General features: G+C 48.0%; 3 protein-coding genes across 6 annotated transcripts; all 3 read left to right on the top strand.

Annotated features, from left to right (window-relative positions):
• The first annotated feature begins 4,082 nt into the window (after nt 1-4,082).
• Nucleotides 4,083-6,883, top strand: LOC106939715 (serine/arginine-rich splicing factor 7). 4 transcript variants are annotated; one of them, XM_015022222.1, is made up of 7 exons: nt 4,083-4,223; nt 4,888-5,068; nt 5,139-5,318; nt 5,386-5,478; nt 5,544-5,648; nt 5,740-5,784; nt 6,686-6,883. In XM_015022222.1, the coding sequence occupies exons 1-7, from the start codon at nt 4,196-4,198 to the stop codon at nt 6,717-6,719; spliced, it is 666 nt and encodes a 221-aa protein (XP_014877708.1). In that variant the 5' UTR covers nt 4,083-4,195; the 3' UTR covers nt 6,720-6,883. The 4 variants fall into 4 exon arrangements, with proteins under 4 accessions (XP_014877708.1, XP_014877709.1, XP_014877710.1 ...); XM_015022223.1 differs by lacking the exon at nt 6,686-6,883 and adding an exon at nt 5,859-6,062 and having other exon boundaries at nt 4,084-4,223; nt 5,544-5,672; nt 5,740-5,809; XM_015022224.1 differs by lacking the exon at nt 6,686-6,883 and adding an exon at nt 5,850-6,062 and having other exon boundaries at nt 4,084-4,223; nt 5,544-5,672; nt 5,740-5,809.
• Nucleotides 6,884-6,978: 95 nt separating this feature from the next.
• LOC106939716 (reticulon-3-like) lies at nt 6,979-9,299 on the top strand. Its single transcript, XM_015022225.1, has 8 exons — nt 6,979-7,211; nt 7,953-8,103; nt 8,171-8,227; nt 8,295-8,433; nt 8,517-8,586; nt 8,732-8,778; nt 9,077-9,135; nt 9,202-9,299. The coding sequence occupies exons 1-8, from the start codon at nt 7,151-7,153 to the stop codon at nt 9,248-9,250; spliced, it is 633 nt and encodes a 210-aa protein (XP_014877711.1). The 5' UTR covers nt 6,979-7,150; the 3' UTR covers nt 9,251-9,299.
• A 1,806-nt stretch (nt 9,300-11,105) lies between these two features.
• On the top strand, nt 11,106-13,055 carry map1lc3c (microtubule-associated protein 1 light chain 3 gamma). The gene is made up of 4 exons (XM_015022229.1): nt 11,106-11,216; nt 11,293-11,348; nt 11,420-11,526; nt 12,779-13,055. The coding sequence occupies exons 1-4, from the start codon at nt 11,156-11,158 to the stop codon at nt 12,939-12,941; spliced, it is 387 nt and encodes a 128-aa protein (XP_014877715.1). The 5' UTR covers nt 11,106-11,155; the 3' UTR covers nt 12,942-13,055.
• The last annotated feature ends 561 nt before the right edge of the window (nt 13,056-13,616 follow it).

Here is a 13,616-nt window from a genome sequence, read left to right as displayed (position 1 = left end):
TTAAACAGTGGAAATGTTGACCAAAGAGTAGAAATGAAGCAGACATTGTTGCTTCTCCTCCTCTGGACGTCTCAGAGCCACCGGAACCTGGGAATCTCCTTCCTCCTCCCGGTCCACATCATGTCTTCTTATTTAGCATAATTTGTGGAAAAATAAATGAATAAAAATTTATAAAAGTGTCAGCTGTTTCAGTGGGCCATGCGCATTACGCGCTGTGGTTTAGGTTTGTGCTGGTTTCATGAGCATTGTGCCCTTGCAGGTCAGGAGCAGCGATACTTCAGTGCTGCCCTCCGATAACCTGCAGGCGCCCTGATGTGGTGAACCTTAAATCTGCTCTAGACAGGTTAGTTTCTCCTCTTCCTCCACTCACACCTGCAGCCTGTTGGCTCATCAATCAATCAGATTTTATTTGTATATCATATTTCAGCAACAAGGCTTTTCAAAGTGCTTTACATCATAAAAACACAGTCATGCAACAAAGAATCAACAGTTGAAATATTACATTTAGTCAAGTACCATCGTTCTTAATCAATTATGTTTCAAAGGCGACTAACCAGGTGGGCTTCTAGTCTAGATTTAAAGCACTCGGTGTTTCAGCAATTTTGCTGCTTCTCCATGTTTGGTTCTGGTTCTAGATACCGATCAGAACCAGAACCTGAGAGGTCTGGAAGGTTGATGCAACAACAGCAGATCTTTAATGTGTTGTGGTCCTAAACTGTTCAGTGATTTATAAACTAACAACAGTATTTAAAGTCTGTTCTAGTGAAGGACTATAGAACCCGGTGAAGTAGAACCGGGTGGTGTCTCTACCCTCCTGGTTCTAGTCAGATCTCCAGCTGCAGCTTCTGGTCTCAGTCTGACCTGCTGCAGGAATCAAACCCCTAAATCCTGGATGAGTTTCTCTGGTCTCAGACTTTCGTCCTCTGGTCCTGAATGTTCTGCAGCTGCTAGTAGAACCCTGTGGAACCGGCTTCGGCCCGGTCCCAATCCTCTCCCTTCCTCTTTCATGTTGAAGGTTAAAGGTCGCAGTGTGTCCCACATTCTCCACATCCGCCTTTTGCCCATTTTGGGTCCTATTTCTGTTCTTACGTGAAGTCCGCATTTTTACGGACTTTGGCGAAGTGCATTACCCACAATTCATTGCTGCATGTGACATTTTGAGTTAAAAGGCGGATTTATGGAAATGTTTTATTGTTTTTTCTGTCTTTATAAACTGAATTTTCTAAATTGACTGAACTCAGTAACTGCCTGTTTGACACTAAAATCTGGCTGAATGACAACCACTTCAGGCAGGACCGAGACGCTTATCGTAGCTCCTGGTGATAAAATCACGGAAATCAGGAAGCATCTTGGGTTTTTAAACCCTTGGAACAAAAATAGCCTCAGAAATCTGGGCGTTCTGTCATTGGACAATCATTGCAAACTGTTAGTTGGCAACTGATTTGACCATTTAAGGAATATTTCGAAGCTGCGAGCCATTTTATCACATGATGAGTTAGAAAGTCTGTCCATTTTTATTTCTTCTCGTTCAGACTTCTGTAACGGCCTTTTAGTGGCTCTGAGTGAATCCTCCATGGCTGCAGCCGGGCTTTGAACCAGAACCCACAGAACAGATCACATAACTCCGGTTCTGGCCTCTCTGCTCTGGCTCACGGTGTATTGTAGGACTCACTTTAAAATTTGGTGTTAACTTTTAAAGCACTTCATGGTGAGGCTCCCAAATATAAATTGGACCTTCTGCAGCCTCTCTGTCCGTCCAGGTGGAGCCCCGAGGCTCTGGAACGTCTCCCTCCATCAAAGCTGCTCCGAGTCGACCGACGCATTTAAAAAGTCTCAAGACTTCAGACGGGCTTTTGGTTCATTTTGTTCATTTTAGATTCTTTTATTATTGACGTTTCCTTTGTTGTAAAGCACTTTGTGATGTTTATGTCTGAAAGGTGCTATATAAATAAAGTTTACTTACTTTATAGAAAATTCAAAGAAAATATGACAAGACACATTAGTAATAAAAAAGTTTGATATGATAAACTGAACAGGAAAAAGAAGAAATAAAAATAATGGTCACAAACTGAGGAAAATAAAAGAAAATGTTGCAAATGCAAAACAAATTTCAGATCTTAAGATATTAACATGTTGGTTTAAATATTGGGCTTTTGTGATGTTGCAACGTTTAAGCACTCTGTAAAATAAAATGATTTCACTTTAAAAATGGAGGTGATTTTTAACTAACCAGAGGATTAAATGTATCATAATTTAACTCTTCATCCCTGTTAGAAGACCAAATTTTATTATATTAAAACTTAAATATAGAATAGATTTCTGGTGTAATATCCACTTTTGAAAATCTTTCTAAAAACTTTAATGAAGTCAATTTAAAAAATGTTTATTGTCTGAAAATCTCATCACAAAACGCAGGAACTGATATTTATTTTTAATTTCTTCTGTAGAAAGTCGTTGCAGGGAAAACTTCATATATAATTATGAAATGAATATCTTTTTGTGGGGGTGGAATAGAAAGCTGCTTGGTTCTTATCGTCATCATGATTTTTAAACATGTTTTTTTCTCAGGCTAGAGGAGAAAACTGATGAATTATTGTAACAGTTTTGGTTCATAAAGTCACAACATCCATAGTTTCTCTTAAAAAGGACATTTTAGTTCAACTAGTCTTTTTATTTTTCACATGTAGCATCAGACATTTTTATTAATTTTTATTTATGGCATATTGTCCTGAACTTGATCTTTATTAGCTCCACTTTATACCAAACTAACTTGTATAAAACAGATGGTTTTATGGGTAAAAATAAATCCTGTCTCTATTAGTCAAATAGACTGATAAATTATTAAAACATTTTAATATCTTGGAAATATGAGCGAGCTGTCGCAAAAATACAGAATACAATCAGTTTTCCAAAGTAAAGTATTAAATAATGCTGGTTTCCCTGAACATGAGGGATTATATTGAGTTTTCTGTTTTCAACAAGTCACAACTGAACACATTTCTCCAGCAGAAATATTTTTACTGAACATTTCAAATAATCTGTTTTGCTGAAGTTGATCTTTTTAGCAGCAGAAAGCCAAACAGTGACCAGTCCGCCATGTTGGATGTGAAGCTGCGACCCAGGGCCGTTCTGACCCCTGACCCCTGATGGGACTAAGCCACTCTTCACAGGGCCGTAGGCCGCTGAGCACTGGGACCGGGCCTTTATGTGGCTCTGAAGGTTCAGGTCAGAGTCCATCACTGCTCCCAGGTTTCGGGCTGATCGCTGGTTTTTAGTTGTAATAACTGAAGCTGTGTGTTGATCGTTCCTCTTTAGGTCCAAAGATAATATCAGCCCAGGTCTTTAGTTCAGCATTCAACCTCCTCAGTATTTGAGATTCTCATTCAAAAACCTTCCCCTACCAAACTTGTCTGTAACCATGGCAACAATGTATTGTTTTTGCAAACGGAAACAGCAAAAGCCCTAATAATCCCTGAACTCTGAGCTCAAGTCCCAGAGGGGATGAAAAGGCGACTTCATGGTTGCAGCTCCATCATAGCAGGCCAGGATTACTTCAGCTGGTCCAAACACTGCAGCAGAGTTCTGATGAAAACTAAAAACAGAAATATTTCTCCTGATGAAGCTTCCCTTCATTGGCTCCCTTTTAATCCATATTATAATCTCAGATTCTACTTGTCACATATAGAGGCCATAATAATCAGCTCTATCAGAGATCTGACTGGTCCAGATGTTCCTACCAGAACCCTGTGGTACCAGACTGCAAGTTCTACTGGTCCTTCAGTTTACTGAGACCACACTCTGAATACTTAGCAGATCAAAACTTTGCTCTGTGAGAAGCTGACGATTAAAAGGGATGTTTGTCCAGTCGAGTGGCTCCACAGCCCCGTACAGACAGATGATGAAATCATAATTAATGAACTGATTTAAAGAGAACAGAACTTTTAATAAGCAGAGCCATAGCACACACTCCTGGAACTGAGCAACAACAAACCGTTCAAATTAAAATAATTATATATGCGTGTGTGTGTGAGATCATGTGATTACATATATATAATAATTAAAAGCTCAATCTAACCAAACTTTTACGCTGAAATCCAACCGGAAAAGGCCTTCTTTGTTTCCGGCGCTGGATCAGTGAGCAGTTAGCAGCAGAGCTAACCTGATCGCGGACCGATCAGAACCGTCCGGTGTCAGAATGTCCCGCTTCGGGCGTTACGGAGGAGGTAACCCGCTGTGGCTTTCTTCTTAATCAGTACCGGTCCGTAGAACCGTCCGGTACCCTCTCACTGGATAGTTTCGGAGAGTTTTCGCAGCTGGCGAGCTATAAGTAGGGTTAACGGCTAACATTCGTCTGTGACGTCACTGTTGTACCTGCTGCACGTGTCCTAAGGTGTTGTCCGTGGTGTTTGTTTCATGTGATCACAGGCGTAGATCAATGGGTTTGATTAACAGGCGGAAGTTGTTAAATTAGCGGGAAATATACCGGAGTCTGGTTCAGCAAGTAGCCAACAGGTGAGAGGATGCTGCCCCCTTGTGGCGCACCGGAAATTACAGCAACATGCTGAGAGCAGCTGAGCCCGCCCACCAGCACATACCTTCATATTTATTATACGGAGTGGATAACGTTAGAGCAAATTATTATAGCATATTACACACTGCGGTTCTGTTGGAGGTTCTGTTGGAGGTTCTGATGGTGGTTCTGTTGGCGGTTCCGTTTGCGGTTCTGTTGGTGGTTCTGTTGGCTGATCTAATGGCGGTTCTGTTTGCGGTTCTGTTGGTGGTTCTGTTGGCTCTGGCCCCGCCTCCGTCTGTGGTAGGATGTTCCTGTGCTCTGATTGGCTGTTGGAGCTGCTGGCTCCGCCCCCTGACGCTGCCTCCTGTCTGCAGAGTCCAAGGTTTACGTGGGGAACCTGGGGACCGGCGCCGGGAAGGCCGAGCTGGAGCGGGCCTTCGGGTACTACGGGCCTCTCAGAACGGTCTGGATCGCCAGGAACCCACCGGGCTTCGCCTTCGTGGAATTCGAGGACTCCAGGGACGCTGAGGACGCCGTCCGAGGGCTGGACGGGAAGTGGGTACCGCCCAGGAGCACAGGTGAGCCGGGCGTGGCGTCAGACTGACCGGCTGTCGGCGTGTTTCAGGGTGATCTGCGGCAGCCGGGTCCGGGTGGAGCCGTCCAACGGGATGCCGCGGCGTTCCCGCTATGAGAGGCCGCCGCCACGGCGACCGTTTGACCCCGACGACAAGTGCTACGAGTGCGGACAGAAAGGCCACTACGCCTATGACTGCCACCGCTACGGCCGCCGCGGCCACCGCAGCAGGTACGCCGCGGCCGGCCTGAGATCACGCCACCTGTCCGCTCTGGTCTCATGATGCGATCCGCTTTAGATCCCGGTCCAGGTCCCGGTCCAGGTCCCGGTCCAGGTCCCGGGGGAGGCGGTATTCCCGGAGCCGGAGTCGCAGCCGGAGTCGAGGGAGGAGGTGAGTTCTGTCGACCCGCTGGTCCAGAACCACGGCGCCGGGCTCTGACCCTGTGATGTCATCAGATCCAGGTCCTCTCCTCGGCGATCCAGGTCCAGCTCACCCAGAAGATCCAGGTCCGGTTCACCCAGAAGGCTGCAGTCCGGTTCTCCTGGGAGGTCCCGGTCCCGGTCAGTGTCAAAGTGCCGCAGCAGGTGGGTGTCGCTGTTCTGAGCACGCTCAGTGCAGAGTTCACCTTGACCTACGGTTCTGTCTCTGCAGGTCCGGATCCATGGGCCGGTCTCATTCAGGATCTCGAGCCAGAAGGTGAGACCAGAGGGGAGTCATGGAGGTCATCGAGGGGTCATGGAGGTCATAGAGGTCATCGAGGGGTCATGGAGGTCATAGAGGTCATCGAGGACGGTCCTGTCCATAGACATGAATGCGTAGATGCCTCATTGAGCGGGTCGGCCCGTGCAATACGTCACAGTGTCTGCCATATTGGATGGGGCGTATCTGCTACCACGTTCTATTTTTAGTTCATGCTCTCTCTCTCTCTCTCTCATATGTCTGGGAATAAAACGGTCACTAAAGAAAAATGTTTCTAACTTTTTGATCTGAATATTTCATTATTTTGGGTTTCTGAACTAAAAGCACAATGTTTTTAATTGATACATTGATTTTTATCAATCATTTTTATATTGGCATTGACGAACACACGCACATACCTATACAGGGATGTATTTATAAACATATTTACATTTCATAATTCAATGTGCATTTGCCATTTCAAGATATGAAGAAAAACAATTTAGGTATTTTATTGTATAGACGATAAAGTACATAAATTTACGGCGATCGGATTGATCGCCGTAGGAGTCGGCTTCCAATGAGACGTCTGCATATTCATGTCTGGTCATGGAGGCCATGGGGGTCCATGACCCCGAAGGGGCAGGGTCATGGGGTCATGGGGGGGTCATGAGGGTCAGCCTCAGCAGCTGCTGCTTTAGTCCTTAGCATAGCTTGGTATTCAGTCCTCTCAGACAGCAAGGGTTCAAAGGTCAGAAGCACCTGGAACCTGTCCACCGGTCTAACGAAGGGGCGGAGTCAGTGGGAATGCTTCCTTTAAATAGCTTGGGTTCAGGCAGAGCACTGGATCCAGAAACTATAATCTATAATCAATAAATCTATGACGGCTTTAATGGTTTTTCTCTCTCTCTCTTTCCAGTCGCTCGGCCTCCAGAACTCCTGCTGACAACTGACTTCCTGTTTGCTCTCTGATGTTTTGTACGAACTCACTCTGTTGTGTAGCAGCTCTATGATTATTGATTATTAATTAGTGACTATTGGTTTCTGATCAACCTGCTTTGGTTCCTCAGCTGTTTACTTCCTGCAATGATCTGTTAATAAAGGTTTATCATTCAAACGTGTGAGTGTTCAGTCCACCAATTAGACAGTCATGAGACTGAAGCCCCGCCCCCAGCCACCAATCAGATAGTCATGAGACTGAAGCCCCGCCCCCAGCCACCAATCAGACAGTCATGAGACTGAAGCCCCGCCCCCAACCACCAATCAGACAGTCATGAGACTGAAGCCCCGCCCCCAACCACCAATCAGACAGTCATGAGACTGAAGCCCCGCCCCCTGAGCTGTTAAAGTGTTCTTGGAGTCTGAGAAACTGCAGAAGAAGAAGATGGAGGACTCTTCTTCACCCAACCACTCCTCTTCATCACCCATGGAGCTCTTTCAGGCAGGTAAGACATACCTGAACACCTGCTGCTGTGTGGTTGCCATGGAGACTAGCTGTGTTCAGTGAGCTGATTGGCTGTCACTAATCCAGTCTGTATGCCCAGTTATAGCCAATTAAACCAGTACAGAACATTAAACTGAGCCAAATCCAGGGTAGAACTCTGCAGAACCTCAGCCTGCAACAGAACCGAGCTGCTGCTTCAGAACCTCCAACTGGACCTCGGACCTGCTAATCTGCTGCGTGGCGTTGGTCACCTGATCGGATCAGCTCTGAGAACAGAGGCAGGTTGTTCCCGACCCACCAGGTCCTGGAGGTTCTGGTAGATCCAATCACCTTCCTCTGGTTCTGGTAGATCTTGTGTTCTGGAGGTCAGTTGGACCACATCTCCGTCTTGGTTCTGCGGGTCTTCATGGCTTATTGATGCCGAGTGCAGTCCCCAGAGAGGAGATGGGTCAGAACCCGTCCATCAGCCTGTGTCTGATCAGCAAGTGGAAGAAGAATTATAGTTCTGCTGGTTCTGGACTAGTTCAGAACCAGTTTTCATAAGCAAGTCCAAATGGGACGGCAGTCAGGATGAGAATCTGGTCAGGTTCTACCTGGAAGACACCATGTTCTGGATTTATGTGTTTGAAGATGAAACTGTGTTATACTGGACCAGAACCGGACCGGATCTGAAGATCTAGGTTCCGATTTGATCAGAACCAGGTTCTACCCATAATGCTTCATGTTCTGCCAATCTCACCAGCCCTGCATCTCGTCTATTGGAGGGATCCCAGGAAGTCCTTGGCGGCGTTCATCTCGTCTCTGATGGTTCTTGTTGCCATGGCGACACTGTCGGTCATCAGCGTCGTGTCCTACCTGTTGCTGGCCTGTCTCTGCGTCACCATCACCTTCAGGTGGGTGGAGTTCAGCTGAGGAATGATGTCACGGTGATGTCATGACGACTCTGCTTCCTGCCGACAGAGTTTATAAATCCGTGATCCAGGCGGTCCAGAAGTCCCACGAAGGTCACCCCTTCAGGTAGGCGACAGAACCGCCCAGCCTCCGGACTCCCTGACCTTTAACCCCATCCCCGGTCCTCTGTCAGGTCTCAGCTGGACCAGAACATCTCCGTTTCCCCGGAGTCGGCCCGGCAGCTGGCCGAGCGGTGCCGGAACCGCCTGAACTGGCTGAGCGTCCAGACCAGGAGGCTGCTGCTGGTGGAGGACCTGGTGGACTCGCTGAAGGTCAAAGGGCAGGACCCGGTCCGGTCAGAGGGCAGGACTCGGTCTGGTGGCCCGGTCTCAGCTGGGTTCTGGTTCTGTTGCAGATGGCGGTCATCATGTGGCTGATGACCTACGTCGGTGCGTTGTTCAACGGCGTCACCATTCTGATCCTGGGTGAGTGGTTCTGGTTCTGGTCCATCTCCTGATCAACTACTACTGTAATACCCACAGTTACCACTAGAGGCGCTGATTAGCGCCTCCACCCACTGGCTCCACCCTGCTATCCTAATATGGTCGTTGATTATTGTTCCGTTTGCAGCCGATGTCGTTTTCTTCACCGCGCCGCTGATCTACCAGAAGAAGAAGGTACATCCTCCTCCTGATCCTCCTCCTCCTGATCCTCCTCCTCCTGATCCTCTTCCTCTTCCTCCTGATCCTCCTCCTGATCCTCCTCCTCCTCCTGATCCTCCTCCTGATCCTCCTCCTGATCCTCCTCCTCCTCCTGATCCTCTTCATCCTCCTCCTCCTGATCCTCCTCCTCCTGATCCTCCTCCTCCTGATCCTCTTCCTCCTGATCCTCCTCCTGATCCTCCTCCTCCTCCTCCTCCTCCTCCTCCTCCTCCTCCTCCTCTACCCGAACCGACCCGGTTCTCTGTGATTTCAGACTCAGATCGATCGGCAGCTGGTTCTGCTTCGGTCCAAACTGGAGAAGGTTCTGCTGAGGTGAGTCCGCTCTCCGTCGCCTGGTTACCGTTTCCATGGTGATACCTGACGGTGTTGCCGCCGCAGACTGCAGGACCGGCTGCCTGGAGCTGTGAGGAGGAGCAAAGCGGAGTGAACCTGAGATCGGCCCGGTTCCGGCCCAATAAAGAGTTCTGATAAATAAACTGCTGTGCCGTTTTTATTTATGTCTGCAGAACCAAGAAAAACCGCAGAAACCGTTTCAGAACCAGAACCAACACTTCACTTAGTTTCAGGTGGTTTGGTCCAGTTCGGTCCGGTCTGGTTTGGTCCAGAATAATCATCAGATTTATTGATCTCTGCACATCTAACCAGCCGGGTCCACAGTAAAGAACCCGGTCTGGACTGGTTCTGGTTCTGATCAGACAACCAACCCATCATCTTCCAGGAATTTGTCTCCAACCGGGTCAGGAGCTGCAGCTGGAGAGACGGAACCAGAACCAGATGGAGTCAGCCCAGAGTCCTGAAGGCCTGAAGCTGCAGAGTAGCTCTGCTGCAGCCTGAGCCCGACCCAACAGAAGGTTCTGGTTCTGATAAAGTGCTTAGTCAAAGCTGTGGTCTCACTGCTTCCCCTGAAGAATCTCCGGGTTCTGGGTCGGACCGGCTCCCAGCAGCCCGGTTTGTTCAGCTGCTTCCTGTGATAGAAAGGCTCGGTCCGATGCCGGTGCTGACGTAGCAGCTGATGAGGGGTCAGAACATCTGAGAACAGAACCGGGTGCAGATCCGGTCCACTTCAGGCTTTAGGAGGAGATGCTGAGCTCTGCTGGGACCAGAGCAGCCAGCAGGGGGCAGCAGATCCCTGCATCTCAGTCTGAATGGAGACTGTTGTTCCCAGAGACCAGGATGGAGGGGGGGGGTCATGGGACCTGAAGGGGTCATGGGACCTGAAGGAGGTGTGGGGGGGGGGGTTGTTGCTTCTCCTGATCCTTGTGAGTCATGAGGAGGAAGAAGCAGCAGATGAGTCGGAGTGGAGGGAAGATGGAGGAGTTTTCCCGCTGCGTCACGGAGGCCAGCGGCTGGCTGAGGAGCTGCTGCTGCTGCGAGGAGAGGGAGGAGGAGGAAGATGGAGGACCAGAGGAGGAGGAGGACAGTCCCAGGAGCTACAGGACCTGGACCTCCATCCCGCCTTCTCTGGTACCGGTCCAGATCCTCCACATGCTTCACATGACATACTAACTTCCTCACCCCGAAGGTTCTGGTTCTGTTGGGCCTCAGAAACTTTGGCGTCACTAAACACCATCACAAACAGGTGATGTTAAAGGTGGATCCATTATTTTAAGGTGGAGTTAAGGTGGAANTTAAACCCTGGCTGAAATACTTTCTAAAATATGCAATTATTTGGTTCTATTAATTATTATTTAATTTTATTTTTGTTTTTTAAAAACCTTCTGCTGAATATAAATCTCTGCTTATCTCATTCTACTTATTTTTATTCTTTTCTGGTTTTAGTTTTAACATTTTTACCAAAATGCTTCGTATTATTTTTATGAGTCTCATTGGGACCAGAACCGAGTTTCCGGCTCTTTGGACTGAATATGGTTCCTCTTCACTCTTTTGTCTTGTTCTGTTCAGTTTCATCATTTGTTAAAGACACAAATAGGTCCACATGTAAAACAAATAAATTAAATTAAAATACAAGTAAATAAAATAAAAATCACAAATTTAAGTCACAGATTTATTAAAAGGTAAAGCCGCCAGTGGATCCAGATATTCTAACTGTTGTGAATTAAAGCAAACAGGAAATGATGAAACTATAACTTAACTGCTCATGATGAGTTAAATTATAGTTTCTGGTTTAATAAAGAAAAACTTCACAGGAATTATCGCCTGTAAGCCTTGTCCAGCGGCCTCTTGGGGCCCCGCCCGCCCCGGGGCCCCGCTGGCCTCTGACCGGCCCTGCGGGGCTCATCGATCCGCTCAGTCTGCGGACATGCGCTAATCAGCTGATGCGCCGCAGCCTGTATTTAAACGCGGCTGCGCAGCGGTTCGGTCCAGACCCAGCATGGCTCCTTTGGACCGAACCGCGCAGCAGAACAAACCCTTCAAACAGCGCAAGAGCTTCGGTGGGTCTCAGAACCGGAACCGGAGGTCCAGAAGTCTGAAGGAAAAACTCACTGGGAGTCTGTTTTCTCTCCGCAGCTACCAGAAAGATGGAGGTGGCGGGGATCCGGTCCAAATTCCCGAACAAGATCCCGGTGAGTGTCCGGTTCGGCTGTGGTTCTGGAGCTGATTCTGTTTGGACTCACCTGGTTTCCCTGAACTTCAGGTGATCATCGAGCGATACGAGAAGGAGAAATTCCTTCCGCCTCTGGACAAAACCAAGTTCCTGGTTCCGCACGAACTCACCATGACCCAGTTCGTCACCATCATCAGGTAGGCGGAGCCGGTTCTGGAACCATTTCAGAAACCCAGCCGGTTCTGATGGAGCCTGGTTCTGATGGTGTGGAGGTTCAGAGCTGAAGGGATCCGTCTAACTCCTGAAAATCACTCATTAGTCTGACTCCATGTACACATGGTACTGGTCCCTGGTTCTGGTTCTGGTACTGTCAGCCCAAACCGGTCATGTTCTGACCTCTGGGTGACGTCTGGGCCTCAATAAATCAATCCTCTGACTGGATCGGACCGCTCTGGTTCTGGGTTCAGTTCTGCAGCTGTCAACCTGTTTCCTTCCAGAGTTCTGTTTACCTGAGCTACAGAACCGGTCTGGGTCAGGCCCGGTTCTGTTCTGCAATAGAACCTGGTTTTATCCTTAAAGGGCCGGTATCGGGTTAATCAGTATTGTTTGTCCCTCCATTAAATCAAACCTGGATTGTTGCGTTGTTTGAGAAATCAGTTGGTCTCCATGGCAACCGTTCAGCTGTTAAAACACCTGGGTGGCCCTAGCCCCGCCTTCAAGGCACAGCTCCTCCCCGCTCGGCTCCTTCAGACTAGCCAGCCGCAATTAGCAAATGGCTGCTGAGCTGCTGCTCAGAGCAACGCTGGTAAAAACACTAAAGGGTTAATAGAGGAGCCATGTTGGGATGACTTCCTGGGGGCGGAGCTTCAGGGAGCAGGAGCTTTTAAAGGATGGAGGCCCAATTTCAAAACGTTAAAATGGAAACTCAAATTAAATAACGTTTTGGACAGTCCACAGTACCGCCCCTTTAAGAGCCATCAGTCCAGGTGACGGTTTGGCTTGCAGCAGGTGTTTAACGGTGGAGGGGAACCAGCTGGTGGTTCCGGCTGGGATCCGGTTCGTTTGGTTCCTGGTAAACGGAGGATTTTATCCTGACAGCTTGGAGCTTCAGCTCTGGTTTAAATATGAAGGAAACGGCGCCTCAAACACAGCACCGTCCCTGTAATGTTCTGGATCAGAACCAGCTGGTCCAAAGGTTCTGCCATTGATCCAGTTTAAGAAACTTAAATGTTGCATTCAGACCCGGTTCTGTAGAGGCTGAAATGCGTTGTGCAACAACCCAAACGATCTGAACCGGGTCTGGTTCTGATCCAGTTTCTGCTGGGCTGAGCTGTCTGACTCCAACTTATTTAGTGAAATGTCAGGTGATGAAAGTTGGTTCTGATCCGGTTGGGTTTGCAGCTGGAACCAGAAGAGGCTTTGACTGTAACGGCTGCGCTTCCCCTCCAGGAGCCGGATGGCGCTGTTGCCCAGCCAGGCCTTCTACCTGCTGGTGGACAGCAGTGGCCTGGCCAGCCTGTCGCTCACCATGGCTCAGGTGTACAAGGAGCACCAGGACGACGACGGCTTCCTCTACATGACCTACGCCTCCCAGGAGATGTTCGGACTTTGACTGGACCGCAGCTCTGCTGGGCTGAACCAGCTGTACATAGAAAATATTTTTATAGATGTTGGCTGTAAGATGGTGTTTTAATGATCCAATAAATGTTGACTCTGGCTGTGAAAAGGTCCAGTCTGCTGGTTCTGACTTGGTTCTGCATGAGGCGTTCAGGGTCTTCGGGGACAAAGAGTCTCTGCAGGTTAACGGCCTGAAATTCAGTGGATTTCAAACAGAAGCTGCAGAACTTTGATATTTAACCTGCAAAGATGTAAAATCAGAAGTCTGAGACCAGATCTGTTGTGAATTAAAATGTTTAAACTGCTGAGCGGCTTTTGGTACCAGAGGGTCGACTGAGTATCTTAAACAGCCATGATTTGAATCTTTCAAAGTTTCCTATAAACTGAACTTGCTGCTCTGTAAAACTTGGCTCAGATGCTGCGCTCTGATTGGCTGATTCAGGTTCGGCACTAGAACACCTGTACCTAATAAAGTGGTCAGCAACGGATTAAAGTGACAGTTCTGCGCCCTGCTGGCAGAACCTGGGAACTGCAAGTTGAGGGAAAATTTGGGTCAGAACTATTCATACCCCTGGTTGATGGAGGTTTTTTTTTTTTTTTTTTTTTTTTTTTTTTCTATCCAAAAAAAGGGAAAAACTTTTAACACCAAACTCTTTTAAACCTTTTTGGG

The sequence above is a fragment of the Poecilia latipinna genome, unplaced genomic scaffold, assembly GCF_001443285.1.
Source record: "Poecilia latipinna isolate Pla-1442-1.1 unplaced genomic scaffold, P_latipinna-1.0 Scaffold2960, whole genome shotgun sequence".
In the NCBI taxonomy this organism is placed as follows: Eukaryota; Metazoa; Chordata; class Actinopteri; order Cyprinodontiformes; family Poeciliidae; genus Poecilia; species Poecilia latipinna.
This window is presented reverse-complemented; position numbering and strand designations above follow the sequence as displayed.

Coding starts and splice junctions, on each gene's coding strand:
- LOC106939716 (XM_015022225.1), top strand. CDS start 7,151: ATGGAGGACTCTTCTTCACCCAACCACTCCTCTTCATCACCCATGGAG. Junction 7,212..7,952: donor CATGGAGCTCTTTCAGGCAG/GTAAGACATACC, acceptor CAATCTCACCAG/CCCTGCATCTCGTCTATTGG. Junction 8,228..8,294: donor CACGAAGGTCACCCCTTCAG/GTAGGCGACAGA, acceptor GTCCTCTGTCAG/GTCTCAGCTGGACCAGAACA.
- LOC106939715 (XM_015022221.1), top strand. CDS start 4,196: ATGTCCCGCTTCGGGCGTTACGGAGGAG. Junction 5,319..5,385: donor CGCCGCGGCCACCGCAGCAG/GTACGCCGCGGC, acceptor GATCCGCTTTAG/ATCCCGGTCCAGGTCCCGGT. Junction 5,673..5,739: donor GTGTCAAAGTGCCGCAGCAG/GTGGGTGTCGCT, acceptor CTGTCTCTGCAG/GTCCGGATCCATGGGCCGGT.
- map1lc3c (XM_015022229.1), top strand. CDS start 11,156: ATGGCTCCTTTGGACCGAACCGCGCAGCAGAACAAACCCTTCAAACAG. Junction 11,217..11,292: donor CAAACAGCGCAAGAGCTTCG/GTGGGTCTCAGA, acceptor TTCTCTCCGCAG/CTACCAGAAAGATGGAGGTG. Junction 11,527..12,778: donor CAGTTCGTCACCATCATCAG/GTAGGCGGAGCC, acceptor CTTCCCCTCCAG/GAGCCGGATGGCGCTGTTGC.